The sequence below is a fragment of the Chlorocebus sabaeus genome, chromosome X (assembly GCF_047675955.1).
Source record: "Chlorocebus sabaeus isolate Y175 chromosome X, mChlSab1.0.hap1, whole genome shotgun sequence".
Classification (NCBI taxonomy): Eukaryota; Metazoa; Chordata; class Mammalia; order Primates; family Cercopithecidae; genus Chlorocebus; species Chlorocebus sabaeus.
Genome location: NC_132933.1, coordinates 135,159,992 through 135,187,906, shown reverse-complemented (window position 1 = coordinate 135,187,906; position 27,915 = coordinate 135,159,992). Strand labels below are relative to the sequence as shown.

Sequence of the window (27,915 nt, the reverse complement as noted above, 5' to 3'; positions counted from 1 at the left end):
GCTTTGGCTGGTGAGAAAAGTGGTGTGTCAATAGAGGGCACTGGCTATAATGCTTCAGTAGGCCAGATCTTGAAGGATCTTGAATGCCAGACTAGAAAGTTTGAATTTATTCCATAAGCCTAGCAAATTATTGAAGGGTTTTGGGCACAAAAATAACAATGACCTGAAGAAGCTGTGCTTTATGACAATGTCAGGGTATGTGTGTATAGGATTAATTTCCTGAATCTCTAGAGATTGCTTTTTGGTTTAGTAGAGAGAGGAGTGTTTGATGTTAGTGTCAGGTATAAGACTGCAGAAGTGGTGATGCCTATATACCTCCCATTTAACTCACCTGTTTGGTCTTTGGAGAAGGGAGATGGATCTTGGAGACTGGCTATAAACAGCTGGTGACTTTAATTGTATCTTCTGTTCAGATGTGGTATTTTTCTTGAAGTAAATCAGCACAACACCTGGCCTGCGGAATGATACAGCTATTGACCACAACAAATTCTTTTCTCCTCTATACCCATTTTCAAGGCTCACCAGAAGCAGTTTGCTTTTAAGATCATTTCAGTTCTCCTCTCTGCCATAACATAAGCTGCAGAGATCATTGTCATGTTGACTCCCCACATCACGCTGGTTCATATTGTCCTGATTGGACTCAGAACAGGAAGCAGCAAGGACCTTAGATACCTTAGTCAAGAGCAAGCCAGAGGGTAAAAGCCTGGTTCCATGTGGTTTATCAGTCAGGCTCCAGTCAGGAAAACAGAAACCACACCAACTATTTTCACAAAAGGAATTTAACATAGGGACATTATTATTACAAGACTAACAGGGCAAATGGGAAACAGGTGACACTGAGATAGTAACAGCAGCAAGAAGCTAACATTCCCAGGGCTGGAGGAATGGAAGGAAGGGGTTGGAGTTATTGGAGCAGCCTGCGGTACTAGAACTCAGACCTCTGGAGAGTAACCATGGCCTGGCTGGTGCTGGTGCCTCAGGAGCTCTGGAGCTCAGAAGCTTCTGAGGAACTGGGACCCAGACCTCCGAGTAGGGAGTGCTGCCTGCCAGGTGCTAATGCATCAGAAGCTCCGAAGAAGGACCACACACAGCTGGAATCTAGAAAGGGGTACTAGACGGCTGGGTCTGACTAGCATCTCTGACGGGGGCCATAATGAGGCTGGTTCTGGGAGTGAGGAAACAGATGAGGGCTGAAACCAATTGCCATAGCTGGGGGCAAAGGACCACTGCTGGGATGATGCTAACAGAAACAGTGAGTGCCAAGAAGTAAGTCCCTTCTTCCTCTTCCAGCCTTCTAATCTCCCTCTTGCACTCCCACTGAAAGAACCTAACAGGGAGGAGCTGGCAAGGAAGAAATGTTTGCAAAGTCCCAGCAGGGCACAGAATAGGTTCAGAACTGAGAGACAATAGCTTAATAGCCAGCACAATAGCTAATGAAAACATTAACCAATGAGTCTGGTTCATATTAAATACTGTGAGAAATAAAGAAAATTCCTTACTACAGTTTAGTTTTGAAATTCTTTCTTTCTCTTTTAAATATTTACCTGGCAGTGGAACTGTCAATAAAAGTACTTGTCTATACATATCATTACAGAATATTCTCAGGTTGACATTCTGTTGCATGCCTGAGACTTTTTTCACTGTTCAAAATATAGGCAGACAATGGAACACTACTCACAATAAAAAGGAATGAATTATTGATAAACACAACAACTTGGATGGATCACAAAGGCATTATTCTGGGTGAAAGAAACCAGTCTCAAATGGTTACCTAGTGTATAATTCCATTCATATGACATTTTCAAAAAGACAAAGCCACAGAGATGGAGAACAGATTAGTGGCTGCCAGGGGTAGAGGTGGGGGGAGGTTGCGACTATAATGGAATACCACAGAGGAGTTTTGGGGGGGTGGGTAATAGAACAGTTCTATGTCCTGATTGTGGTCGTGGTTACAAGAGTCTATACATGTGCTAACATTAATAGATCTGTACTCAAAACAAATAAAAAGGGAAAAACAGTAAAGGCAGAATATGCATGGTTTATGTGTGAGGTCTTACATTTTTTGCTTTTTAAAAATTTGCAGTGATGAGGTCAAGTATGGCTCTGCTGAGCTTCAGCCACAGCTGGCCTGAGTTAGCAGTGCAAAGGTTCCCTTGGAGTGGGCCTGAGTGTGTGTGACATTTCTGCAGTTACCACACGCCTCTGACTCCCCCAGCTGAGGGCCATAGAGGAGTGCTCCTATCACTTCTGGGCTGTTCTGTTGACTCACACTGCCAGCTTTTCTGATATGAGTGAGGGTATTTGCACTGTTTGTAGGAGTTCAAAGATTCTTTCTTCCCTGCACTTCAAAGCCTGGCCTGCCTTTTCCTTACTCATGTCTTTTATTTGGTTCTAGCAACCTTTCAGGGTTGATGGAACTGAGTGGCCCTTGGCAGTGGCTCCACTAATTGGCCAAGCTGACCACAGGGAATGAATAAGATACTGGCATCAACATCACAGTGATCATGGTCCAGTGGGCCCTGTTTTGTGTTCTTGACAGTACAGAGCAATTCCTGGGAATAAATGACTGTGCTGACCAGCCAGCAGGAAGCAGTCTCCATCCTGGGTTCCCTTTAGCCCTCTTTTCCATTCATGTGGGGGCTATTTTCCACAAATGTTCCAAAATATAATTGTGTTATGCTTTGCGCATTTAAAATGCTTCATTAATAGGATGTGATTAAACAAAGTGTTCTTGAACTTTAACATATATAAAATTATTTTGCATTCAATTACCCTAAGAATTTTTGTTCCATTACAGCTGAGATCAAAAGGAGAGAGAGAGATGCTTTGCAGTCACACATTCTCTTTCAGAAAGCCTCTTTTTGGGTGAAAACTGCACCATTGTTATTGCCATTCAAGCTTTGCTCACTAGGGAGAGTTGTCACACCCCAAACATCTACCAACAGGATAGGATTTAAAAATGAATGAGCATGTACTCTTTTTGTGTCTTGGCTGCTTTTGCTACATATACTTTTTTGAGATTGATGTTGTTGTGTAGTTTTACATTGTATGAATATAGGATTGCACAATCTGTTTATCCATTCTGCTGCTGGGAGATGGTTGGGTTGTTTCTAGTTGTGGGGTATTGTTTGTTTGTTTGTTGGCTTTTATGAATAAAGGTACTATAAGTTTTATAAGTATTTTATAAGTATTTTTGTGCAAGTTTTTTTGTGGACATACTCATTTTTCTTAAGTCTATATACCTGAGATGGAATTAAAGGGTATATATATATGTTTAAGATTGTATACAGCCAAATAGTCTCCAAAGCTACACCATTTTACACTCCCACCAGCATTTATGAGAGTTCCAGTTGCTCTACATCTTTGTCAACATTAAGTGTATTAATATTTTTCATCTTAGCCCCTCTAGTCCACAGTGTGGTTTTCTTTTGAATTTTCCTGATGAGCGATGATGTCAAGCACCTTAATATATGCTTATTGGCCTTTTGTGTCTGTGTGTGTGTGTGTGTGTATATATATATATACACACACACACACACATATATATATATACACACACTTTTTTTTTTTTTTTTTTTTTTTTTTTTTTTTTTTTTTTTTTTGCAAAGTGTCCCTCAGGAGAATCAAGAAAGTGGTGATAGCTATATCTCTCAGGGAAAGGAAGTAAAGCATGATTTGGAAAAACAGACTTATTAATAAGAGGATATTCCCCAGGCCTGAATAATAATGCTTTTTGTGTTTTAAATAAATATTAATGTATATAGTGGTTAGAGAAAGAACTCAGTAGGCACCCGTTTCCAAATATCCCTCTCCACAACCATTACCCAGAACTTCGCCACAGTGACTGGAATAAATCACTGTGGATTGGGTTTTTCATGATGTGTTGTCAGCACCCTAATAAGGGTGCATTTGTGGGCTTCTTTCTAGCCTTGAAGCTGGATGAAAGGTTAGTGTGAAGGGTTTGGGCACTTGGGGTTAAGGATGGCATGCCAGGTGGGAGTGCTGCATTCAGGTACTTTGCGTAAGCATGAAGGCTCTGACTGCCGAGGAGAGAGTGGTGGCAAAGGACAAACCCAGAGAGGGAAGAAGGCCTAAAACAGAGAAAGCATAGGATGTGCCTTAAACTTCTGCCTACCTCTTCATTGTGTTTACCCATGATTGTTCACCTTGATGAATGTTGGAGTTGAGGAGAGGGGAAGGGGGACACACAGGGTGAATGTAGAATGATGTTACTAAACATGTTGGGAAGATAAGAGCACAGTGCCAGCCTTTGGGAGACTTTGAGACAGTCTCAAGGGAATAAAAGTACTACATAATTGTAGCAACAAGAATGACATGTGAAGAAGGCATTGTCAGACTTCTTGAAGCCTTTGAGAAAGATCAAAGCAGTTCATATTTATGTACGACACATCCACAAACACTCCTGCGCAGGAAAAGCTGAGGCCAATAGGACATAGTATGTGCAAAAATGCAAGGATTTGGCTTAAGGACAAACAAGCCCCATGGTCGAGTGAAAATAAAAGCCCATATCGTCTCACTAGAAACCCAGTGTGGTTTGCAATGGACATCTTTGCAGTAAGGTCTCATTCTTGTTTTCAAATGTAACACAGCATCCAGCCTCCAGTAAATATTTTTCATGTTTAAGACAGCATGATAGCAATAAATCAGCTCTGAAAGTCAACTGCTATAAGTGCCATGTGGTATCAGTTAGATCACAAACCAAAGCCAATTTTTCAAAACATTTCCTGCTGGAATACCCACAACATTTTAACAGATGTCTTTTGGAAAGTTTCGAAGGAAAATAAGCCCCCATCAGCATATAAAATAAAACCCAAAAGAAAGTAAAATATGGAGTGGAGGGATTATTTTTCTTTTGTTAGTAAGAGAAAGATTGGGGATCATCTTGAAACCTTTGGGGAAGTGCTTGTTCATAGCCATAAAAGGGGAGAAATGAACTTTTCTCACACACATACCTCAAGAAAGACTGGGGTTTGAAAAATCTTCCTTCATTATATACCAAAGACATTTATTTGGCTGCTTTTGAGCATAATGTTTGTTATTTCGCATTCTGAACACTGGTCATAAGTATAATTCTGGCTTTTGTTGAAGCAACTCATGGGAAGCTAGGAAAAGGATTTGAGGATATGGCTGATGAGGCCAGCAGGGATAGAGATGGAGTGAAAGCATCAAAAGAATCATCTTTTGTCAGGGACAAGATGGGCATGGCTGGTAGTTGCTGATTCTAAAATGCTGCAAGTTGGAGTCTGTGGCTTCTCAAAATCAGTGGTAGAAGGGCCAGAATAGGAGTCTGGAAAAAGAGGAGGAAATCACTCTTTTTTTTTTTTTTTTTTTTTTTTTTTTTTGCATTTTTCTTCAACGGTTTATTATGAAAAATCTCAAATGTACAGAGAAGTTGAAAGACTTGTACAGTGAATATACATATACCCATGAGGGAGAAATTATTTTTAACCTGACAGTTTGTTTCCACTGGGGCCAATTTTGATCCACATCAAATAAATGATCTTGAACGAACGAATGAATAATTGAATGAATGAATGCCTAACACTTCTCCTACCATGCTTATTCTGGGGAAACGAAAGTTGTTCACTGCCACTCTTGTACTGAGTGATGATTCCACAATCAGGAGTCCCCTGTGGATCTGCTTCCATTATCTGTTGTTTTGGATGTTTCCTGCTCATGCTGTCTTATCTCCTCCTGTGCTTTGCTGTCTTTGACCTTGTACTGGATGTTGTACTGAAAAATTATATGTGGGTGGAAATAATTTGATGTTATTTCTCTAGAAGAGAATTTTTGTTTGCTTATGCCAGGCACGTGAGCATGTTAGCTGTACGACACATATTTATTGAGCACTGTTGAGGCAGAAAAATAGAGTTATGAACAAGAAATGGTTAGTCTTTCTCTGAATAAGCAACGGGATTCATTTAAACAGTTGTGGAAGAATAATTTAGTTCATATAAGTTTGATCAGCCTCCAGCTTTCCCTAACCTTATCCATCAGCACCCATTAAGGCATGGCAGGCTAAGCCATGCAGAGATGACCTGAGGTAGCAGTTCTCTTGCAGTTGTATTTCTTAGATAATTTAGAAAAAAATATATACTATGAACTGATTATTGCATTCATCATATAAACAATGTAGTCAGAAATATTCAGAACAATCTTACTTCTTTTGACTAAACATCCAGGAAAGAGGATGCTTTATTTTATTTTTAAGGTTTTTTAAAAAATGTTTCAATAGTTTTTAGGTACAGGTGGTTTTTGATTACATGAGTGAGTTCTTCAGTGGTGAATTATGAAATTTTAGTGCACCCATTCAACTGAGCAGCGTACACTGTTACCCAATATATAGTTTTTTATCCCTCACCCTGCTCCCAAAGTCCCCTGCCCCGAGTCCCCAAAGTCCATGATATCACTCTGTATGTCTTTGCGTCTTCATAGCTTAGCTCCCACTTATAAGTTAGAACATATGGTGTTTGGTTTTCCATTCCTGAGTTACTTCACTTAGAATAATGACCTCCAGTTCCATCCAAGTTGCTGCAAAGGACATTATTTCATTCCGTTTAATGACTGAGTAGTATTCCATGGTGTATATTTAACACATTTTCTTTATTCACTCATTGGTTGATGAGCATTTAGGTTGGTTCCATATTTTTGCAATTGCAAATTGTGCTGCTATAAGCATGCATGTGCAAGTGTCTTTTTCATATATGACTTAGTTTCATTTGGGTAGATACCTGGTAGTGGGATGCTAGATCAAATGATATTTCTACTTTTAGTTGTTTTTAAATTTTATTTAACTTTTATTTTAAGTTCAGGGTTACATGTGCAGGTTTGTTATATGGGTAAACTGTGTCATGTGGGTTTGTTGTACAGATTATTTTGTCACCCTGGTATGAAGTCTAGTACCCATTAATTATTTTTCCTAATCTTTTCCCTTTTCCCCTCTCTACCCTCCAATAGAACCCAGTGTGTGTTGCTCCCCTCTATGTGGAGGGCCCTCTAAAATACCAGACTAAGGCAGTTACTAATTAATGCCAGAAATATAACTGTATATTTATATACTTATAGCTCATTTTAATATTATAAACTTAAATACTCTGAATCTGCAGACCATCTGCAGGGACTCTAGAGCTTGTGTCTAAGTAGAGGAACCAAAGAACACAATCCTTCCACATCCAAGCTCCAGAGTACCTAGTTTCAACCCTCACAAGCTGGAGGTTGGAGCTACTATCAAAATAGTGGAGAGACCAATTAGCTGAGGAGAAATCTGCTATGGAGTGTAACCCAAGGAGACCTTAACTCTCCATCACAATGACCACAACTGAAAAGTTTGTGCTTTCTCTGGACTTGCCATCCTTAGTCATTTTTAGGTATGACCTCATGCTTATTTAATGGGGTTGGTGGGTTTCTCAAACAGATGAAAAACGAAGTCCACTCCTCACCCCTCACTCTTCAACAGGAGAGCTGACTTAGGAGATTTAAGACAAACTACCATAATGTATATATTAACATTAATATCATTAATATGTTTACTGACCTGCAGTATCTGACTATGAAATTTTTTGAAAATACTTCCATGAGACACCAAAGCTTTTGGTTTCTTTGAAGTAGGTTCCTTTCCCATGTAGGCTTTGTTATCAGGCTCCCTTTTTTCCTACTTACGTGAGCTTTCTCTCTCATTTACACACCCTGGTTTCTTACTTGAGACTTCCACGTCATTGTCTGTGGCTGATTTTTAGGAAAGAACCAGGTTAGTGTCTGAGCTTGGACCACATATACCACATCTGTCAAAATGGTCACTTTCAGCGAGGGAGCCATAGACCCTACAAAATCATTAGTCTTAAATAAGATCTAGATCAAAGTTAACTGGGCCTGAGGAGGGGACATTTGCTTTGCTTTGAACATTAATGAGCAACTCTTTCAGTTAAAACTTAGAAAAATAGAACAGAATCAGAAACCAAGCTTTCCCCACAAAAACACATGTCTGCCATGGGCTTAAGAATAACAAGGCCCAGCATCAGAGGAAACAAGTATCACTGGCAGTTTCCTCTACTTGTTTCCACCTGTTCGCATGAAGATGATAAGTCCCTTGGATTCTGAGGAATTTGCTTCCTCCTGAGATCTTCAGCATTCCCCTTACTTTCCTCCCCCGCCCCCCCACCCCTGCTCCGAGACAGAGTCTTGCTCTGTCACCCAGGTTGGCGTGCAGTGGTGCAATCTCGGCTCACTGCAACCTCTGCCTCCCAGGTTCAAGCAATTCTCCTGCCTCAGCCTCCCGAGTAGCTGGGATTACAGGCATGCGCCACTATGCCCAGCTAATTTTGTATTTTTAGTAGAGATAAGTTTCCACCATATTGGCCAGGCTGGTCTCGAACTCCTGACCTCAAGTGATCCGCCTGCCTTGGGCTCCCAAAGTGCTGGGATTACAGGCATGGGCCACTGTGCCTGGCTGCCCCCTACTTTCTTTGGGGTTCCCATCACTGCTAAAACACACAGAGACGATATCATTCGGGTGCACAAACATTTTGATGGGTTCTTACAGTGATGGATCATGGAAGACTGAAAGGCAAATCAAATGTGGCCCCTGACCTCCAGGAATTCGCAATCTAACAAATGAAATAGACACATCCAGGGCCAATTCCTGTTCTATTAAAGCCATGCTGTAAGATAAGTGCTATAATAGAGGCCCAGCTGAATCTAAAGCTGATATGGCTTAGAGTTTTAAAAGTTTCAATGGCCTTCTCAGTAGATCCTGAGGAGGGGATTCTGGTTACCAGATTATTCTCCAAATAGGACTGGCTATATCATTTGTGGGGTCCAGTGCAAAATGAAAATGAAGAATCCTTTACTCAAGAATTTCAAAACAGTGACAGCACAACCTGAAACCAAGCATGGGGGCCTTCTGAGTGCAGGGCCCTATGGGAATGCTACACAGATCACACACTCATGAAACTGGCCCTGTCTGCAAATGTGGTCTATGAATAGGAGAAAGAAGTAAATTTTGAGCAGTCTAGAGAAGGAAATTACACATAGAGAATTTTCTTTCAAGTAGTTCACAGGAAAATAAAATCACTTCAACAAAAGCAAATAATTCATTCTTCGCCAAATTAGCAAGTGGTGTTGGAATCTAAAAGATAACAAAGTTACAGTTTGCAAAGACATTTTCACAGATATTTCACAGCTACAAGGTAAGTACATTAATAATAATAATTGTTGTAGTAGTACCCGGCACTAATGTATAGAACTTATTAAGTGCCAGGATTCTTCTAAGTATATTACATATACTTTACTCATTTAATCCTCAAAACAGCAATGGAGGGAAAATTCTATTATTTCTCTGTATTACTACAGATGAGGAAACTGACCTTAGAGAGGTTGAGGAATTGCCCCTGGCCACACAGAAAATAAGTGGTGGAGGCAGGATTTGAATTCAGACAGTCTAGCTTCAGAGTCTGTGGTCTTAACCACTATTTATGCTACCTCTGAAAAAATAAAGATAGGAAGGAAGGGAAGGACGGAGGGAGGGAGGTGGGAGGGAGGGAAGGAGGGAAAGAACGAAGGGAAGGAGAAAGGAAGGGAAGGAAAAAGGAAGGAAGAGAAGGAAGAGAGGAAGGAAGGGAAGGAGAAAGGAAGGGAAGGAAAAAGGAAGGAAGAGAAGGAAGAAAGGAAGGAAGAGAAGGAGAAAGGAAGGGAAGGAAAAAGGAAGGAAGAGAAGGAAGAAAGGAAGGAAGGGAGGGAAGGAAAAAGGAAGGAAGAAGGGAAGGAAGGGAGGGAAGGAAAAATGAAGGAAGAGGGAAGGAAGAAAGGAAGGGAGGGAGGGAAGGAAAAAGGAAGGAAGAAGGGAAGGAAGGGAGGGAAGGAAAAACAAAGCAAGGAGGGAAGGAAGAAAGGAAGGAAGGGAGGGAAGGAAGGGAGGGAGGGAAGGAGGAAGGAGGGAAGAAAGGAGGAAGGAGGGAAAGAAGAAAGGGAGGGAGGGAGGAAGAAAGGAAGGAAAGAAAGGAGGAAGAAATTAGAAAGGAGGGAAGGAAAAAGGAAGGAAGAAGGAAGGAAAGGAAGTAGGAAGGAAGAAAAGGAGGGAGGAAAGTAAAAAAGGAAGGGAGGGAGGGAAGGAAGAAGGAAGGAAGGAGGGAGGGAAGGAGGGAGGAAAGGAGGAAGAAAGAAGGAAGAAGGAAGGAAGGAGGAAAGAGGGAAGGAAGAAAAGGAAGAAGGAAGGAAGGTAGGAAAGAAGGAAGGAGGGAGTAAGGAAGGAAAGAGGAAGGAAGGAAGAAGGAAGAAAGGAAGGAGGGAAGGAAGAAAGAAGGGAAGAAAGGGAAGGAAGAAGGGAAGAAGGAAGGGAAGAAGAAAGGAAAGAAGAAAAAAGGAAAGAAGGAGGGAGGGAGGGAAGGAAGAGAAGGAAGGAGGAAGGAGGGAAGAAAAGGAAAGAGGGAAGGAAGGAGGGAAGGGAGGAAGGAAGGAAGGAATAATAAGGAGAAGGAAGGAAGGAATAATAAGGAGAAGGAAGGAAGGAGGGAGGGAAGGAAGGAAGGAGGAAGGAGGGAAGGAAAGAAGAAAGTTATCCCAGTATATTCTTTCGTTAATATCATAGATTTGGCCTAACCAGTATACACTGTGTGTTGTGTGCACATTTTTAATTTTTTCTTTTTTTGCATTTCATGTTCATAGTTTAACAGCACCCGTTCGCCCTCCCCCACTGAGTGTTGCCACATGACCCCATGGAGTAGAAAGGTATTGGTTCTGAGAACATTCCTTCACAGCCCTATCCCACTCTGTCCAGACACTCTTCCTTGTTCCCTCTTTTAACTTGATGGAAAACTTTCTTGTTTCTAACTAACGGTTTTTCTTTAAAATTAATTTAAAAAGTGGTATTTTCCTAACTTGAATTAAATATAACTTAGACAGTCATGCCATTTGCCTTTTTCCCCCATTCACTGCCCCCCACTCTGCAAACTGCATCACCTAACACTACTCTTGGACTTTGTAGTCCGGCAGAGGAAACTTGTCCTATATTTAATTTATCAGAACTGTAAATGTTCAGCTTCTCAAATCAAAAAAGGAGAACAAGACAAACGGATTCTCTGGCAGCCGATCGTACTGTCACCATTAAATAAAAAGTGCTTTTGGCTGCTGGTCAGAGCCTGTAGTCAGGTCACTATCCTTTCAACACTTTGCAGTCCATTGTTATTCAAGGAAGGAATCGCCTACAAAATGAAGCCTCTGGTGGTAGGGGGTTTTCCTCTAGTGCTCATTCTCTCTCTTTGTCTCCCTCTTTCTCTCTGTCTCTCTTTCAATCAGTTTCTCTCTCTCTCTCTCTCTCTCTCTCTCTCTCTCTCTCTCTCTCTCCCCGCATGTACCAAACTTATTTTCTTTTTGGAAGTTACCTAGGAAACAAAGTCTTTTGTTCTTGAACTTTATTTGAGCTATTCGCTTCGATGGGAATCTGCACAAAAGCTGAAGAGAGAAAGAAGGTTGCAATATTTTACTAAAACGTTCATGACGAACACATTTTTCCCAAGGGGGGAGTCATATCCTGTTGGGTGTGTTGGGGGATTTACAGAAACCTCTGACAAGGTAAGTAAATGCCGGGGGTGAGTTTAGACAAGTGGCTCTGGAATCAGCTCTTTAAGGGGACTTGAGAACAGTTTGTTTGACAATAGGTGAAATCCTCTGAGTCAACAGGGCATGATACTTCCAAATGTAAAGATGGGAAAAATTTTTTTGATGATCCTAATTTTAGGACAGAATATTATTAAAGTCTTACTGGGATAAGAGCAAAATATATTTATTTTATACAGATACCCACTTTCCTCCAAATTGTGTAAAAAATAAATAAAACTAGGTTGAGTGGTAAAAACTGAGTCTTTTAATCATCTAGTTTAGAAACCCAACCCTGAAATCAAAACTGGGATGGAGCTTTTTAAATAATCTGGCCTAGGAGCCCAACCCTGAAATAAAAGTTAGACAATATTGATATTTATCAAAAGTTTGGATGGAGAATTTTCCAATGTCATATAGAAATCAAAGCCCGTAACTACACAGCTGGAGGAAAAGTCTCGCACCACAAAGCTGAAAAGAAAATAAACTAGGACTGTTTTACCTTTCCTAATTTGAAAAATAAACTCACTGGAATATTTCTCCCCAGTAACAGGATGTGTATTTTCCACTATCGTTGGTGGGGGGAAATTCTTCACTTTTGCTTTTCCACATGCATACAGTGTTCATGAAACTGAATTTTCTAAATGTTATTTTAAAATGCCATAGTCTGCAGTGAAATTAACTCCTCATGTTTTAATGTGGCTTCTCAGATTAGGTTGGCTTGTCCTTCAGGTATGTGTTCTGGAATGTCTCCCGACTCCAGGTTTTCTGAACCTTTTCACAGGTGTCTAACTCATCTTCTTCCTTTGATCCTAGTCATCTAGAGATCTCAAAACTTTTGATAGAAATTTATGGTGAGAGAGCTTAAAAGTTGATCTTTCATTGGAGTAGAGACTCAGTTTTCTTTGGTGTAAAGTTTGCAGATTTCTGGCTACCTTGTCTCTCCTGTTAATTCCATTTAACCTGAGAAGCATGTTTATTTAGCCCATTTCTTTCCTTTTGTGTTGCTTGACTATTGAAATAATACTTGCAATTAGTTGTGCTTACTAACTATTTCTAGGAATTCTTCCTTTGTCCTAAGGGCCTATTTCTGACCTCATTTTTACTTCTCTAAACTAGGAAATTCCTTATATGTATGCTTATGTATAATCTATGATGGCTGAACCTGATTGTACTTTGTTTGCAGTCCCATCCCCCAGAGGATGAAGATACAGATGTCATGTTAGGGCAGAGGCCGAAAAACCCAATACACAATATCCCTTCTACACTGGACAAGCAGACCAACTGGAGCAAAGCACTACCTCTCCCAACGCCAGAGGAGAAGATGAAACAAGATGCCCAAGTGATTTCTTCTTGCATTATTCCCATCAATGTCACTGGTATAGTTCTGGCTTTTTCTTAGGGGCAGACGGGTCAGAATATTCTGTGTATTAAATATGTTCAAAATCTGTGCTGCTAAGAATACTATTTTGTAAACAAGTAATGCCTTTTTCATCAAAATACAAACCCAGAGGATGTTCGATATGCTTTTGTCAGGTTTTGAACATCAATTTACATGTTTTCCACTGGGCCACTTGTTATGTAAATTATGGACAGTTTCTTTTTGAAAAAAATCACCAAATAGCTCTTTGGCCATAGCTGACTGAAATAATGGAGAAGGCGGCAGTGATTAATCATATGATAATGATGTGTGGCACTGCAAGAAAGAAAACAGCAAACCCAGGCTTCTCAAACTGCAAGTAATGGTCCTGTAGGCCAACTAGAAAATCTGTTTTCATGCTTCCTTGGATGAAGGTAGGCTTTTTTTAAAAGACTGTTAAGACTTCTGTATTGATTTGGGGGATTTTTGACCTAAAAATACATGGATACATAGATGAAGGCTGAATTCTATTTTAAAACCAGCAAGGCTGTCTTCCTTTCACTCTCTTTTTTCCTCCTCCTGTGTACTGAGAGTGTGAATATTAGTCTAGATAGAATGGAAGCACAGCCAGACCTTTCTGAAAAATTTATTGGCAGCAGTTGTAAATTCCACAATTGGATCTGGTAAACTTAGTTGTAAGTAAAATCATGTTATAAAATATTCTAACTTTCAAAGACATAAATTAAATGGTCTATCCATTGGGCTTTCTTACATCTCTAATAGTTACATTTTAACTTATTTGTATATTGAAAATTTCAAAACAGCCATGTTATGACTGATTTGCATATTGGTACTATGTGACTAAATATTGCATGTCATTTGAGATGCATGTTGCACACAGCTATTATTAACCCCACTCAGATTTCTCTCAAATAAAGTGGGGAAGCAAATGGACCAGACATCTGGGACAGATATTATTATTTTTATTTATTTATTTATTTATTTTTGAGATGGAGTCTCGCTCTGTCGCCCAGGCTGGAGTGCAGTGGCCTGATCTCGGCTCACTGCAAGCTCCGCCTCCCAGGTTTACGCCATTCTCCTGCCTCAGCCTCCCGAGTAGCTGGGACTACAGGCGCCCGCCACCTCGCCCGGCTAGTTTTTGTATTTTTTAGTAGAGACGGGGTTTCACCGTGTTAGCCAGGATGGTCTCTATCTCCTGACCTCGTGATCCGCCCGTCTTGGCCTCCCAAAGTGCTGATATTATTTTTTTCCTGAGAAAAAGGAGTCCTAGTTCATGGGCCTGTGGTGAGTTGGGAGTTAATTTTCCTGATGACCTATTAAACTTGTAAGATAAATTATTCTAAAGATATGCCCCTATCTGATCTCCACAATCTAAATGGGATGTATTAGGGGAGTTCAGCTGCCAAAATGGATGATTTTGGCACCCTCTTAAGCTAATTTTCGGTTCTGGAAACCTCTGATTATTAGCAGCACGTGCTTTTTTCATGGCACTGTAAGTAAAATCTCGTTTTCAAATTTAGTGCTATGATTATGGGCCATTATTTTATGATTGAGGGAAAGGGACACTTTTCCCTTCTGCTTTATTTCAGGAACTCTCTGATTAAAACTTATATTAGATGTTGATTTCAAGAGCTTTAATGAGAACATTGTTAATGATGTCCACATAACACAAAATGTCTGTGTCTATATATAATGCATTCTACAATTACTAAGATCAGAATGAAGGATTTTAATTTTGGGTTGGAACTAAGAAAGATTCCATTAGTAAGAATTCTCCAATAATATTGTAATTATTCATCATGTGATATCTCATACAGATTTTTCAAAGTGAGTTCTAGAAACCGTTGGCACTGTGATGTTAAACAGAACTCGACTCTTTCATTATACAGCTGAACCAAGACTTGACATACCACCCAGCCCCACGCTTAACAATCAGGATAAATGATGAGGTGACCAAATTCCAAAGCATGGCATCGTGGCTTTCTGAGGCAAAGTTCACTCTGAAAAATCCATGGTGCAGACAAGGGTTTGAGTTCCTCACCTCCCCTCTCATCATTCTAGTTGTGATGGGACTGCATGTAATGCTGATAATGTGATTATGGAGAGAGAAACTAACAAGCACCATGGTTTGCCCTCTGTATTTACAAAAACAAACCTATGGTATAAAGACTGGGAATTCCAGATTTATAGTTGGTATAGAAAGTGGATCCATTTAAGTGCAGAACTGGGAACTGCCTTGTATGTTTATTTTATATTGAAAAGACATCTCATGCTAAACCACAAAGCATTGAGTTTAGTAAACAGAAGAAAGTAGACAGAGTTGGGTGATGATTTAAAAAAACAAATCCTTAGACTGTTGAGTTTCTTCACAGCAAGAGATGTGTGTGTGTGTGTGTGTGCGCGCGCACGCACACACGTGGGGAATGGGAGAAGGTTTGGACCATAAGAGATGGAGGGAACAAAACCTCACAAAGATGGCTTTTAATGAAGAAATGGGTCAGGATATGTTAGCTGAGCTAATTCAGGTTAGCATCCTGGTTGCTGATTTCCTATGCAAAGGTATCAGCTTCAAAGAGCCCAGAAATAGATCAGTAAATAGTAATAACTAAAGGTTATAAATCCTTAAGGAGCCATTTCTGTGTGAGAGGGATTTTTTTGATGTCTTTTTCCCTTCTCTTTCTTTTGATTTTTCTTCTTTGCTTGTTTTAGTTGGCAGTGCAAGCTGTTGTGGAGAGCTGCATTTAGAAGTAAAGCTTAATGTACTGCAGCATAATTTAAATAAGAGCTGAATAACAGCTCCCTTATATTCATTCACAGGCTTAACCCAAACTCTTTCCTTACTTCCTGTCAATTAATATCACTGTGTTCCAAGTAAATGAAAATTTGTTTGCCATTTCTAAAGCTAATGAGACCTATTTGTGGGTTGCAGGAGTTGGCTTTGACAGAGAGGCTAGTATACGCTGCTCTCTGGTTCATTCACAATCGGTACTACAGCGGAGACGAAAATTGAGGAGGAGGAAAACCATCTCGGGTATTCCCAGAAGAGTTCAACAAGAAATAGGTGTGATATCAAAAAATGTTAATGGTTAACATTCCTCCGCCTAGTATAGATGATAGGGAGATTAAACAGAAGAACTAGATGAAACAGAAAAATGATTAAACATTTTACCTTGTAGAGGTTTTAAAATGGTGTGTATTTGTTCTGTATTCAGCAAGCCAGGTGGTATTACTTTTTAACTCTCTGTTCTTGACTGTGAAGGTTTGACCTTATAGATTTAGGCATATACATTCAGGTCTTATGGCTGAAATGTAATACTTAGCTGATTTTTGAAAGTTTTATTAAGGTGGAAATTGTGAATAAAAAGTAGCAGGAGTAAATGAAAGTTTTCTTTTTGGAAAATTGTAACTTAAGAGAGATATACTTTCATGTCATTAATTATTTTAGAAGGTAAATTTCAGGCATATGCAATGAAATATTGAATATTGATAATATGATACCTTTGGTGACAATTTTTCTGTTTAGTGCATTTAAAATATCTCTGCCTATGAGTTTTAAAAAATTATTAGGGTAGCATCTCTTGTAAATAAGACTTTTATTTCTAATAATGAGAGCTATGATTTTTATTTCATCATGTTTATATTACAAAATAAAAATGAAGAGTAGTGGCCAAAAAGATAAAATGTACTTTAGTTTTTAAAAGTAGTCACTTATTGTGGCAGATTTATGTGATAGTGAAGAGAGGGAAAATTCACAAAAGACACAAAAGCATATCTTCTCTTGGTATGTATATATACATATATGAGGGGGACATGTATATACACCCTAAAGCATTTTAACTCTCTCCTAATTCTATGTGTTTTTTTTTTCTATTAAAGAAAAAAAAAAAAAAAACAGCTCTAACCTGCCAGCCCACAGATCTGCAGACATAGCTCAGAATGTCTGTTGGTCTGCTGATATAGAAAATATCTCACTGTGCTTTCCATGTGCCCTAGATTCTGATGAATCACCAGTGGCCAGGGAAAGAAATGTGATTGTGCACACAAACCCAGACCCCTCCAACACTGTCAATAGGAGATCCGGAACCAGGGACTCTGAGTGCCAAACCGAGGATATTCTGATTGCTGCCCCATCCAGAAGGAGAATCAGAGCTCAAAGGGGTCAAAGCATTGCAGCTTCCCTTTCTCATTCTGCTGGCAACATTTCTGCCCTAGCAGACAAAGGTGACACCATGTTTACTCCTGCAGCGAGCAGCCGCACAAGATCTCGGAGCCTTCCCCGGGAAGGTAATAGAGGTGGGGATGCTGAGCCCAAAGTTGGTGCTAAACCCTCAGCTTATGAAGAGGGAGAGTCTTTTGTGGGTGACCATGAAAGAACCCCTAATGATTGCAGTGAGGCTCCAAGCAGCCCGAGTGCCCAGGACCACCAGCCTACTTTGGGCCTAGCCTGCTCTCAACATCTCCACAGCCCCCAGCACAAATTAAGTGAGAGGGGAAGGTCACGTCTGTCCCGAATGGCTGCTGACTCCGGCAGCTGTGACATCTCCTCCAACTCAGACACCTTTGGGAGCCCCATCCACTGCATCTCCACGGCTGGCGTCCTCCTTAGCAGCCACATGGACCAGAAAGATGACCACCAGTCATCCAGCGGCAACTGGAGTGGAAGCAGCTCCACATGCCCCTCGCAGACCTCAGAAACCATCCCTCCTGCAGCTTCTCCTCCACTTACTGGCTCTTCGCACTGTGACTCGGAGTTGTCACTAAACACAGCCCCTCATGCCAATGAGGATGCCAGTGTTTTCATGACAGAACAATACAATGACCACTTGGATAAAGTGAGAGGCCATCGGGCAAACTCCTTTACCTCCACTGTTGTAGACCTGCTGGATGATCCCAACAACAGCAACACAAGTGACAGTGAGTGGAATTACCTACACCACCACCATGATGCCTCCTGCCGCCAGGATTTTAGTCCTGAGCGTCCCAAGGCAGACAGCCTGGGCTGCCCAAGCTTCACAAGCGTGGCCACTTATGACAGCTTTCTGGAAAAGTCTCCATCAGACAAAGCGGACACTAGCTCTCACTTTTCAGTAGACACGGAAGGATACTATACGTCCATGCACTTTGACTGTGGTCTCAAAGGTAGTAAGAGCTATGTCTGTCACTATGCAGCCCTGGGCCCAGAGAATGGCCAGGGTGTAGGGGCTTCCCCTGGTCTTCCAGATTGTGCCTGGCAGGACTACTTAGACCACAAGAGGCAGGGAAGACCAAGCATCTCTTTCAGGAAACCAAAGGCAAAGCCGACTCCACCTAAACGTAGCTCATCATTGAGGAAGTCTGATGGAAACGTAGATATTTCTGAGAAGAAAGAACCAAAGATAAGCAGTGGTCAGCACCTGCCTCACAGTTCCAGGGAAATGAAGCTGCCTCTTGATTTCGCCAACACGCCTTCTCGAATGGAAAATGCCAGTCTTCCCACCAAGCAGGAACCTTCTTGGATAAACCAGAGTGAACATGACATTAAGGAACCTCAGTTAGACACTTCGGATATCCCACCATTCAAAGATGAAGGTGCCGAATCCACGCACTATGCAGACCTCTGGCTCCTAAATGACTTGAAAACAAATGATCCTTATAGATCTCTATCTAATTCAAGCACCGCTACGGGTACCACAGTCATTGAATGCATCAAATCTCCAGAGAGCTCTGAATCCCAAACATCGCAATCAGAATCAAGAGCCACTACCCCATCTCTTCCTTCTGTTGACAATGAGTTTAAACTGGCTTCACCAGAAAAGCTGGCTGGCTTGGCATCTCCATCAAGTGGCTACTCAAGCCAGTCTGAAACGCCAACATCCTCTTTCCCTACAGCTTTCTTTTCAGGTCCATTGTCTCCCGGAGGTAGCAAAAGAAAACCTAAAGTCCCAGAAAGAAAATCCTCACTACAGCAACCCTCTTTAAAAGATGGAACTATATCACTGAGTAAAGACCTTGAACTTCCAATTATACCTCCTACCCATCTTGATCTAAGTGCTCTTCATAATGTCTTGAACAAACCATTCCACCACCGTCATCCATTGCATGTTTTTACTCATAATAAGCAGAACACAGTAGGAGAAACACTGAGGTCAAATCCTCCACCGTCCCTTGCAATTACACCAACGATCCTGAAATCTGTTAACCTTAGGTCCATTAACAAGTCTGAAGAAGTTAAGCAAAAAGAAGAAAATAATACAGATCTCCCTTATTTAGAGGAAAGCACACTCACAACGGCTGCCTTGTCTCCGGGTAAGATTAGGCCGCATACAGCAAATAAATCAGTATCTCGTCAGTACTCCACTGAAGACACCATACTGTCCTTTTTAGACTCTTCTGCAGTTGAGATAGGACCAGCTAAACTACATTTAGAAAAAAATCCTACTTTTGATGTGAAGAATCGCTGCGATCCAGAAACTATAACCTCAGCTGGTAGCAGTCTTCTAGATTCAAATGTCACAAAAGGCCAAGTGCATACAGAGACTGAGCCTATTGCAGAAAACACACCATCCAAAAACTGTGCTTTTCCCACAGAAGGATTTCAAAGGGTCTCTGCTGCCCGCCCAAATGATTTGGATGATAAAATAATACAATATGGAGCTGGTCCAGATGAAACCCTAGAACAGGTACAGAAGGCACACTCTGCAGGTGGGGAGGAAGTTGCACAACCTGAATCTGTGGATGTAATCACATCTCAGTCAAACTCACCAACTAGAGCAACAGCTGTAAGCAATCAACTTAAGCATCAATTTATTATGAGCCGCCACCACGACAAAGTGCCTGGTACTATCAGCTATGAATTGGAGATAACACCTGTAAATTCATTCCCTGAAAAATGTTCCAAGCAGGAAAATATTGCTTCAGGTATTTCAGCCAAAAGTGCCTCTGATAACAGCAAAGCAGAGGAGACCCAAGGAAATGTGGATGAGGCTTCATTGAAAGGTCAGTCACTGATAACTTGTCATAAAGGAAATGTGTCTCATGGCACTTCCTGGAATTTTTTCTTATGTTCCCAATAATACGGTACAGCGCTGGGTGTTGGTTTCTCTCCACTCTTTCTTTGCACTTATTAAAACAATTGAGATAAAATCTTTTGTTACTGGGTGAGTAAGCTTTGACAAGTATCTCTCTCATTTTTAAAAAATGGCAGCAAGATAATTTCTGTTTGTTTGTTTGTTTGTTCCCTGAGTCAGTGAAGTACAGTAATGTGCTGGGTAACTTCCTCTTAAAGATTCTTCTGTTCTTATTTTAAGAATCATCACCGAGTGATGACTCCATCATTTCACCACTTAGTGAAGACTCCCAAGCTGAAGCAGAGGGTGTGTTCGTGTCCCCAAACAAACCTCGAACAACTGAGGATTTATTTGCAGTCATTCACAGGTGAGGCAACATTACCAAGTCCCCCAAAACAAAAGGTACAGCAAAGGTTTTGCCCTTTCAGGTACTTCTCACAAATGCAAATACGGGAAAGGTTTTCGTAATTGTAATACATTCAGCAAAAACAAAAGCAAGCAAATAATAATTTTTCCAAATCAAGTTGATAGACTGATATGCAAGTTGGGAAATAGGATCTTTATATAGAGTTTGATAGACCTCTATTGAGAGACTTTCATAAGAGTGGCTTTATTTTTCCCCAGGAAAAGACATTCTGGAACAAGCTTTTATGTGAAAACAATCTGTGGTTAAGTGACCTGGAGTGAAAGCTCAAACTCGTGTAATCTCTGACTTTTAAATATTTTCTTGAACCTAAAAAATATGATCAAAGCTGTAGTCATACTCCAGCAGAGACAAACAGAAGTTGATTCACCATGGATACACCAAAATCTCAGAAATCACCACTGAAGAACTTATTTATGTAACCAAATACCACCTCTTCCCCCAAAACCTATTGAAATAAAAAATAAAAAACTCACATTGTACCCTGTAACTATATACAATTATTTGTCAATTTAAAATAAAATAAAACTTAGAGAACACACACAAACACACACACACACACACACACACACACACAAAGTTGATTCTCAAAACAGAGTGCCAAGTTTGAGAAAAGACAATACATGTTGCTGTCCATTTTATAACTCAGAACAAGTAATATTTGCTGTCTGTTTTTCTTTCTTCTTAGAACTTAAATTTCTTTAATAGTACTGGCCTTCATCTCCAAAATTAATGTCCATATTCCATGAATACAGGTCCTTTGGTTTGCTTTTCCAGGACAGTGTTGTGTCCATGCTGCAAAGGCATACTTCCTCATCTGCCCCCATGAGCCCTTGTGATCCGTGGTCCATATTTGCAAAAAATATTCCTTGTAGCTGATGACCAAAGAACAGAGCAGGAACTAGCCCTTGGACACCTAACCTACATCCAACTGAGCTAGCCAATCATGATGTGCCGTGCCTCCCCCTTTCACAAACACGACTGTCTTCTTAGACCTCGGGAACCTAGATGAAACTCCCAAGAAATACAACTTGGGGATTGTCTTTTCTACCTCATAAAGTTATCATTTTTGAAACAAATTCACTGCAAGCAGCTTACAATCTTTTTCTCCTAGAATTCTACTTTTTAATAGGAATTTCTGTTTTCTGTTGATGTGGTTCTCTCATAAAGAAGGAGTACTGCTGTTCAACAATTGTTTTAAACAGAGCCAATCAGAAACACTTTCTGTGCATACCTTAGCAGGCATACTTCTCTACTCAGAGAGTGAAGAACCATTAGTTTCTTTTCCTTCACCCCTGTGCCTAGTCTAAGTTCTGATTATATTTCCATCACCCCCACACTTTATCTCCAATCCTAGGAAAAATTACTAAACTGCTATGTAAGTTAAAAAGCTATGTAGGCCGGGTGCGGTGGCTCAAGCCTGTAATCCCAGCACTTTGGGAGGCCGAGACGGACGGATCACGAGGTCAGGAGATCGAGACCATCCTGGCTAACACGGTGAAACCCCGTCCTACTAAAAAGTACAAAAAACTAGCTGGGCGAGGTGGCGGCGCCTGTAGTCCCAGCTACTCGGGAGGCTGAGGCAGGAGAATGGCGTAAACCCGGGAGGCGGAGCTTGCGGTGAGCAGAGATCCGACCACTGCACTCCAGCCTGGGTGACAGAGCCAGACTCCGTCTCAAAAAAAAAAAAAAAAAAGCTATGTAAGTTAAAAAGTTACTCCCAAAGGACCAAATGAAAGTGTGTGGAATAGTGGACAGGATGTAAATAGTGGGGTCAGAAAGACCTGGATTTGAATCCCAACTCTGCCACTTCCTAGCCAGTCTTGAGTAAGTTGAAACCTCTGGACCTATTCCCTTATTGCACATGGGAATGCCTATAGCTCAGGTATTTGATTCTGATGGTAACTTTTTTTGTGTGTCTAGAATATGGTAGGTGCTAAAAGCTAATGTTAGTTTGAAAGCCCTAACTTAGTGGAGTGCCAGACACTGGCATATACAAGATATCAACCACAGAGGTTTCTGTGAACCAAAATCAAGCAGATCTACACTTGTGAAACTCACATTTTCTCTACCGTATGAATCTTTAAGTTGATGAAAGTGCATGCTGCCAATGCTTATCAATGAACTGAGTCATACTGAAGATCCACAAATTTATGCCTGCTGATTTACCAAAGAAAATCAATAATATGATGATGGGTGTCAAGGTTCAATAGATGTATTCAGGTTGGTAATCTTAGACTTGCATTTGTGCAGGGTTTACTTATTTATCTATTTACTTGTTTATTTACATCACAGAAAAAAGAATTATTTTGTTTTCTTGAGAGCTTACAGTATACAAAGCTTTAAGAGCTTCAGAGATAGTCTGGGATTTCAATTCCCCACAGAGAGCTGGCTTACTGCTTAATATGCTCTTGATGCTCTTACGAAGCTATAGGAAATGATATTTGCAGCCCAAGATGAATTGACTTAAAACGTCATTTAATTATGTTTTTATATGGAGGGATTTTAAAAGGTAGAATAGTATAATGTTTGCTGACATAACCATCACCCAGGATTATCAACTGTCAAACTAGGGCCAATCCTATCCCACCCACACCTCCATCCACTTGCTTTCTCTGGTATCATCTGGAAGCCAATCCCAGACATCAGATCATTTCATCTGTGTTACAGAGACAGAGTTAATAAGAAAAAGGTATAGTCTTTCACCCCCTGGAAGCAGAAGTATAGTTTAGTTAGCAGTATAGTTTCTTTTTCCTTTCCTTTACTTTTTTTTTTTTTTTTTTTTTTTTTTTTTTTTTTGAGACAGTCTTGCTCTGTCGCCCAGGCTGCTGGAGTGCAATGGCGTGATCTCGGTTTACTGCAACCTCCGCCTCCCGGGTTCAAGCCATTCGATTCTCCTGCCTCAGCTTCCTGAGTAGCTGGGATTACAGGCATGCGCCACCATGCTCCGCTAACTTTTGTATTTTTAGTAGAGATGGGGTTTCACCATGTTGGCCAGGATGGTCTCGAACTCCTGACCTCAAGTGATCTGCCCATCTCAGCCTACCAAAGGGCTGGGATTATACGTGTGAGCCAACGCACCCAGCAGTTAGCAGTATAGTTTCTTAAACTTTTACAGAGTATCCTCTAGAACCTCTAGCCTCCACATTAGCCATTATCTGAAATGATCATCTCTAGGACCTAATTTGTGTCCACTGGTTATCAGAGAATTTCTTTCAGACTGTGGGTGCTACAAGGACAAGGAACATATCTTATTTTTCATCTCTATAGCCCTAATGCTTAGTATCCTATCATATAGGACAGGCTCAAAATGCATTTTAAACAGATATGTGAATACAACTGAATAATTCAGTTTCATAAAAACGTGGACTGAGATGTTTGCCCCATTTTCTCCTTTTCTCAAAGATCCAAGAGGAAAGTACTGGGAAGAAAAGATTCCGGGGACATGTCTGTTCGAAGCAAATCGAGAGTTCCTCTCGGCAGTAGCAGCAGCAGCGCCAGTTCCATCACTTCACCCAGCAGCAATGTGACAACCCCAAACAGCCAGAGGTCTCCTGGTCTCATATACCGAAATGCCAAAAAGTCCAACACATCCAATGAAGAGTTTAAGCTGTTACTGCTCAAGAAAGGCAGCCGCTCAGATTCCAGTTACCGCATGTCTGCCACTGAGATCCTGAAGAGTCCCATCCTGCCCAAACCTCCTGGGGAGCTCACAACAGAGTCCCCTCAGAGCACTGATGATGCCCATCAGGGGTCACAAGGGACTGAAGCATTGTCCCCACTCTCTCCATGCTCCCCACGAGTTAATGCAGAAGGCTTTTCCTCGAAGAGCTTTGCCACCTCAGCATCAGCAAGGGTTGGACGTTCTCGGGCCCCTCCTGCAGCCAGCAGCAGTCGCTACAGTGTCCGCTGCCGGTTGTACAACACGCCCATGCAGGCGATCTCCGAGGGAGAGACGGAAAATTCTGACGGGAGCCCACATGACGACCGTTCCTCCCAGAGTTCAACATAGAGTGCCTGTACCAGGCTGCCTGGCAAAGGCCAAAACCCTTACTCACATGAGGATGAAGGAACAGAATAGAGGACTTGGGAAAAGTCTCAACTTAATGGGGTAGCATCACTGCTAAGCAATGAATGAATTTCTAAATACAGTATGTGCTGGGTAAACAGAAAGTGGTTTAGACATTCTTGATTAGTTTCCATGTTTTAAGTAGCTGCAGTCTTTCATGTTTTTCTTTAGCATAGTTTGATTTATGCAATCTCCTTCCTTGCAAAAATAGACGATACAAAAATGTCTAATTTTCATGACACCTAGAAAACGTTTTCCCAGAGCTGCCTATTCAGAAAATAAAGCCCTCACTGTCATTATTCTTTAAGAAGATAAAATTACTCTGGAGGTTTGGTATTTTTTTACATTAAACTAAAGCAAAATTTAGAAGAAAGAACTACACATATGTAAATACCATATTTTTGATAAAAATGTGTAAATAGATTTATCAATGATGAGTGGACATGTGGTCAATTATCTACTGCACACCAACTGTTTATAGAATACACAAAAATAAAATGTAATAACTGTATTCTGTGAATACCATTTTCATATCAAATGCCATATTTAAATGTCCACCAATATGATTTCTGAGTGGTAAACCTCAAATATGAATTTTAAACTGGTGAACTAAAGGAAATCTTGAGGTCATATACTGAAATATGAATAATTTAAAATAATGAATTCAGATCTAAACATGTTTGTGACAAATTGCAGCACCAAACAAGCTAATAGCAACCCATGGCTGTGATTTGTTGTGTGGTAATTTGGACAGAATGAAAAGCATGCTTTTGATTTTTTTTTTTAATCAATGAGAGAAGTCATCATTCTCAACACAAAGCCCTGAACAACAGCATCTGACAGTGTCCTTTAGATTTTAATTTTTTCAATGGATTGCTTTAAAGAGAATGAGTAGGGAAAACAGTAGTTAATTTTAGGTTATGTTTTATATTAGGCTACTGGGGACATAAACAGTCATAACTAATGACTATAATCGTTAAACTCCTTAAAGAGTTTAGAAATTAGCTCCACATTCTTAAACTAACAAAAATAAAACCTAAGCATGCCACAGAGCTATTGATTAATCAGTAAGTACCTGTAATGAGTTTTCAGTGAAGCTTTCTCTCTGTGCTGATGAGATTCATGCTACCTAAAAATTAACAGAAATGACACTGTGAACAATATAGTTGGAAAATAGGTATGTGTATATGCATTATTTATATTCATTGTTAAACTGGGAATGGGGAACAGCTCTGGTTCACAATACTACATACAACTGAGTTTTTGTCTGGTTTTACTATAGTGTCTGCTTGATGGCAAAAGGGGAGGGTGGTGGGTGGGAGAGGAAATGTCAGGGCAGGTGCTCTGATAAAATAAAGGCAGGGAAACAAGCTGAATTACTTGAAATTACTTGAATTTTCTTGTCTTAAAACTGAAAAAAAATGTAGTTACAAGTTAAAATCTGCAAATGGTTTTTACAGCTCTGATTTTAACATGAACTGATACTAATGTTTGGAATTTTGTGTCAGAAATACAAGCAGCTAGAATAGGTTTTGAATGGGAGAGGTAGAACGTAGAGAGAATTAAGAAGGGATCTGACTTATAAAAGACTAGAATGTGATTAGAATGATAGAACATACCAAGGTTACCAAGAAATTGACAAGCTGCTGGCTTTAAGCTTATGCAAGTGGTAGTTGGGAAAGTAGGAGGTGTGGAAGGGGGTTTGCGTTTCGGAATAATTCATGCAAAATGAAGGAGGAAGCCTGGTCTAAGAAGATACTGTCTTTCAATAGAAATGATTTCTAAACTGCTACAGACTAAGAATGGATAATCTGATTGCTGTTGTTTTGTTTGTTTGGAAAGAAAAAATAATGTCTGGCTTCTTCTACTATTTGTTTTCACTAACAAACTGTGTTACTAAATTTCTTGTCATCCTTGTATGTAAAATGGGTGCTGGGGGTGGAGGGGTATAAGAGGAGGGAGAGTCAGAGTGTGTGTGTGTGTGTGCGAGTGTGAGTGTGTGTGTGCACACACACACACTGGGGATAGATAAGCTACCTGGTAAAGGGTTTGAACATTTACAAAGTGTTATACATTTTCTTAAAAGAAAAATGTTTTAGGGTTTGAATAAAATGGACCATCATTTCTCATTGGAACCCATTAATTAAGAAAACCAGCATGGTTTGACACCACATGGGAATATGAATAAATCTGTCTCATGATTTGAAAAGTACACTTTGCAAAGTTTTAAAAATAAAATTTTTAGGCAAATGCGATAAGAAACCATCATTTCCAGTCACAGTAGGTGATCTTTTGTAATTTCATAAAAGCAGTTCGTTTGCAGTATGGCTTTTGTGTAGTTAGGGGTTTTTTAAGCATGAAGAAAGGTATGTGGGCTTTAAAAGTGATTCTAAATCTTGAATAGAAAATACATGAATTGGCTTTAATAAAAATGTCACCTTTTTATTATTGACATTAATTTAAGTAATGGTACCATATATTTTTTAAAATACATATTGACTTGAATTGTGAGGCAATAAGATACCTTCTATATGTAATGATCACAGAACTAACCCTTATAATATAGTTTTACTTATTTTGTTTACTCTAAAAATCTATAACAGAGTTTCTCTATTTTATATTTCATAGATTTAAAAAAACCCAAATAAAGATGGATTTAAAAATTCACTGTGGAAAAGAGTATTGAGTTACAAACTGAGAAGAAAAAGCAGGAAGTTCCTTAATAATCTGGAATATTCTACATGACTTGATTACATAGCAAACAAGACCAAGATTTAGGGCTGTCTTTAACATCACTGCCGTCTTGAAGCAGGGTACACACGTTAGGTATTGTGAAGAACATCAATCCGAACTTTTCTTCTGTTGTTTGCACTGATGCGATTTTTTGTTCTTTTATGTTTATACAACGTATCTATGTTGTGTAGGGGAATTTTTTTTCATTTTAAAAAAATTCTACTTTGATTTTGTTGTTGTTATTTTGTTTTGTTTTTGGCTAAGTAGAGGACATGGACTAGTTGTAGCAAACAAAACATGCTGTTTGCTCTTGCCAAAGGTCAGTGAGTGAGTACATTTGCTGCAGTGGTGGCACGTAGAGAACTAGATGGTAATAAAGATTTAAAACTATGAAGAAGGTTACAGTGTAACTATTTTGGTACTAGAACCAGTTCATGCTGGCCGAAACGACAATGGTTTATGGACTTGCATCCATTTTGTATTTTTGTAATATTTGTAAATATGAACTTTTTAAATTGCTGCAAAGATGGTTTCTTTTGTAAGATGTTTTCAACGTTTACATTCAATCCAAGCCTTTGTATATTTTAGAGCTGTGCAACACTTTAAGTCTTGTATTTATTTTTAGTAAAAACGGTGACAGTTTCATTGTGAA

General features: G+C 40.0%; 1 protein-coding gene across 3 annotated transcripts in view; it reads left to right on the top strand.

The window, feature by feature from the left end:
• NHS (NHS actin remodeling regulator) overlaps positions 1–27,915 on the top strand; it is a 370,306-nt gene extending 342,391 nt beyond the window's left edge. For all 3 annotated transcript variants that reach the window (XM_007991157.3, XM_007991161.3, XM_007991159.3), the window contains exons 4-9: positions 10,681–10,743; positions 12,797–12,989; positions 15,921–16,052; positions 16,985–19,966; positions 20,278–20,404; positions 23,867–27,915. In XM_007991157.3, the coding sequence (XP_007989348.3) occupies positions 10,681–10,743; positions 12,797–12,989; positions 15,921–16,052; positions 16,985–19,966; positions 20,278–20,404; positions 23,867–24,473 (4,104 nt within the window). In that variant the 3' untranslated portion in view covers positions 24,474–27,915. The remainder of the gene's footprint in view (positions 1–10,680; positions 10,744–12,796; positions 12,990–15,920; positions 16,053–16,984; positions 19,967–20,277; positions 20,405–23,866) is intronic.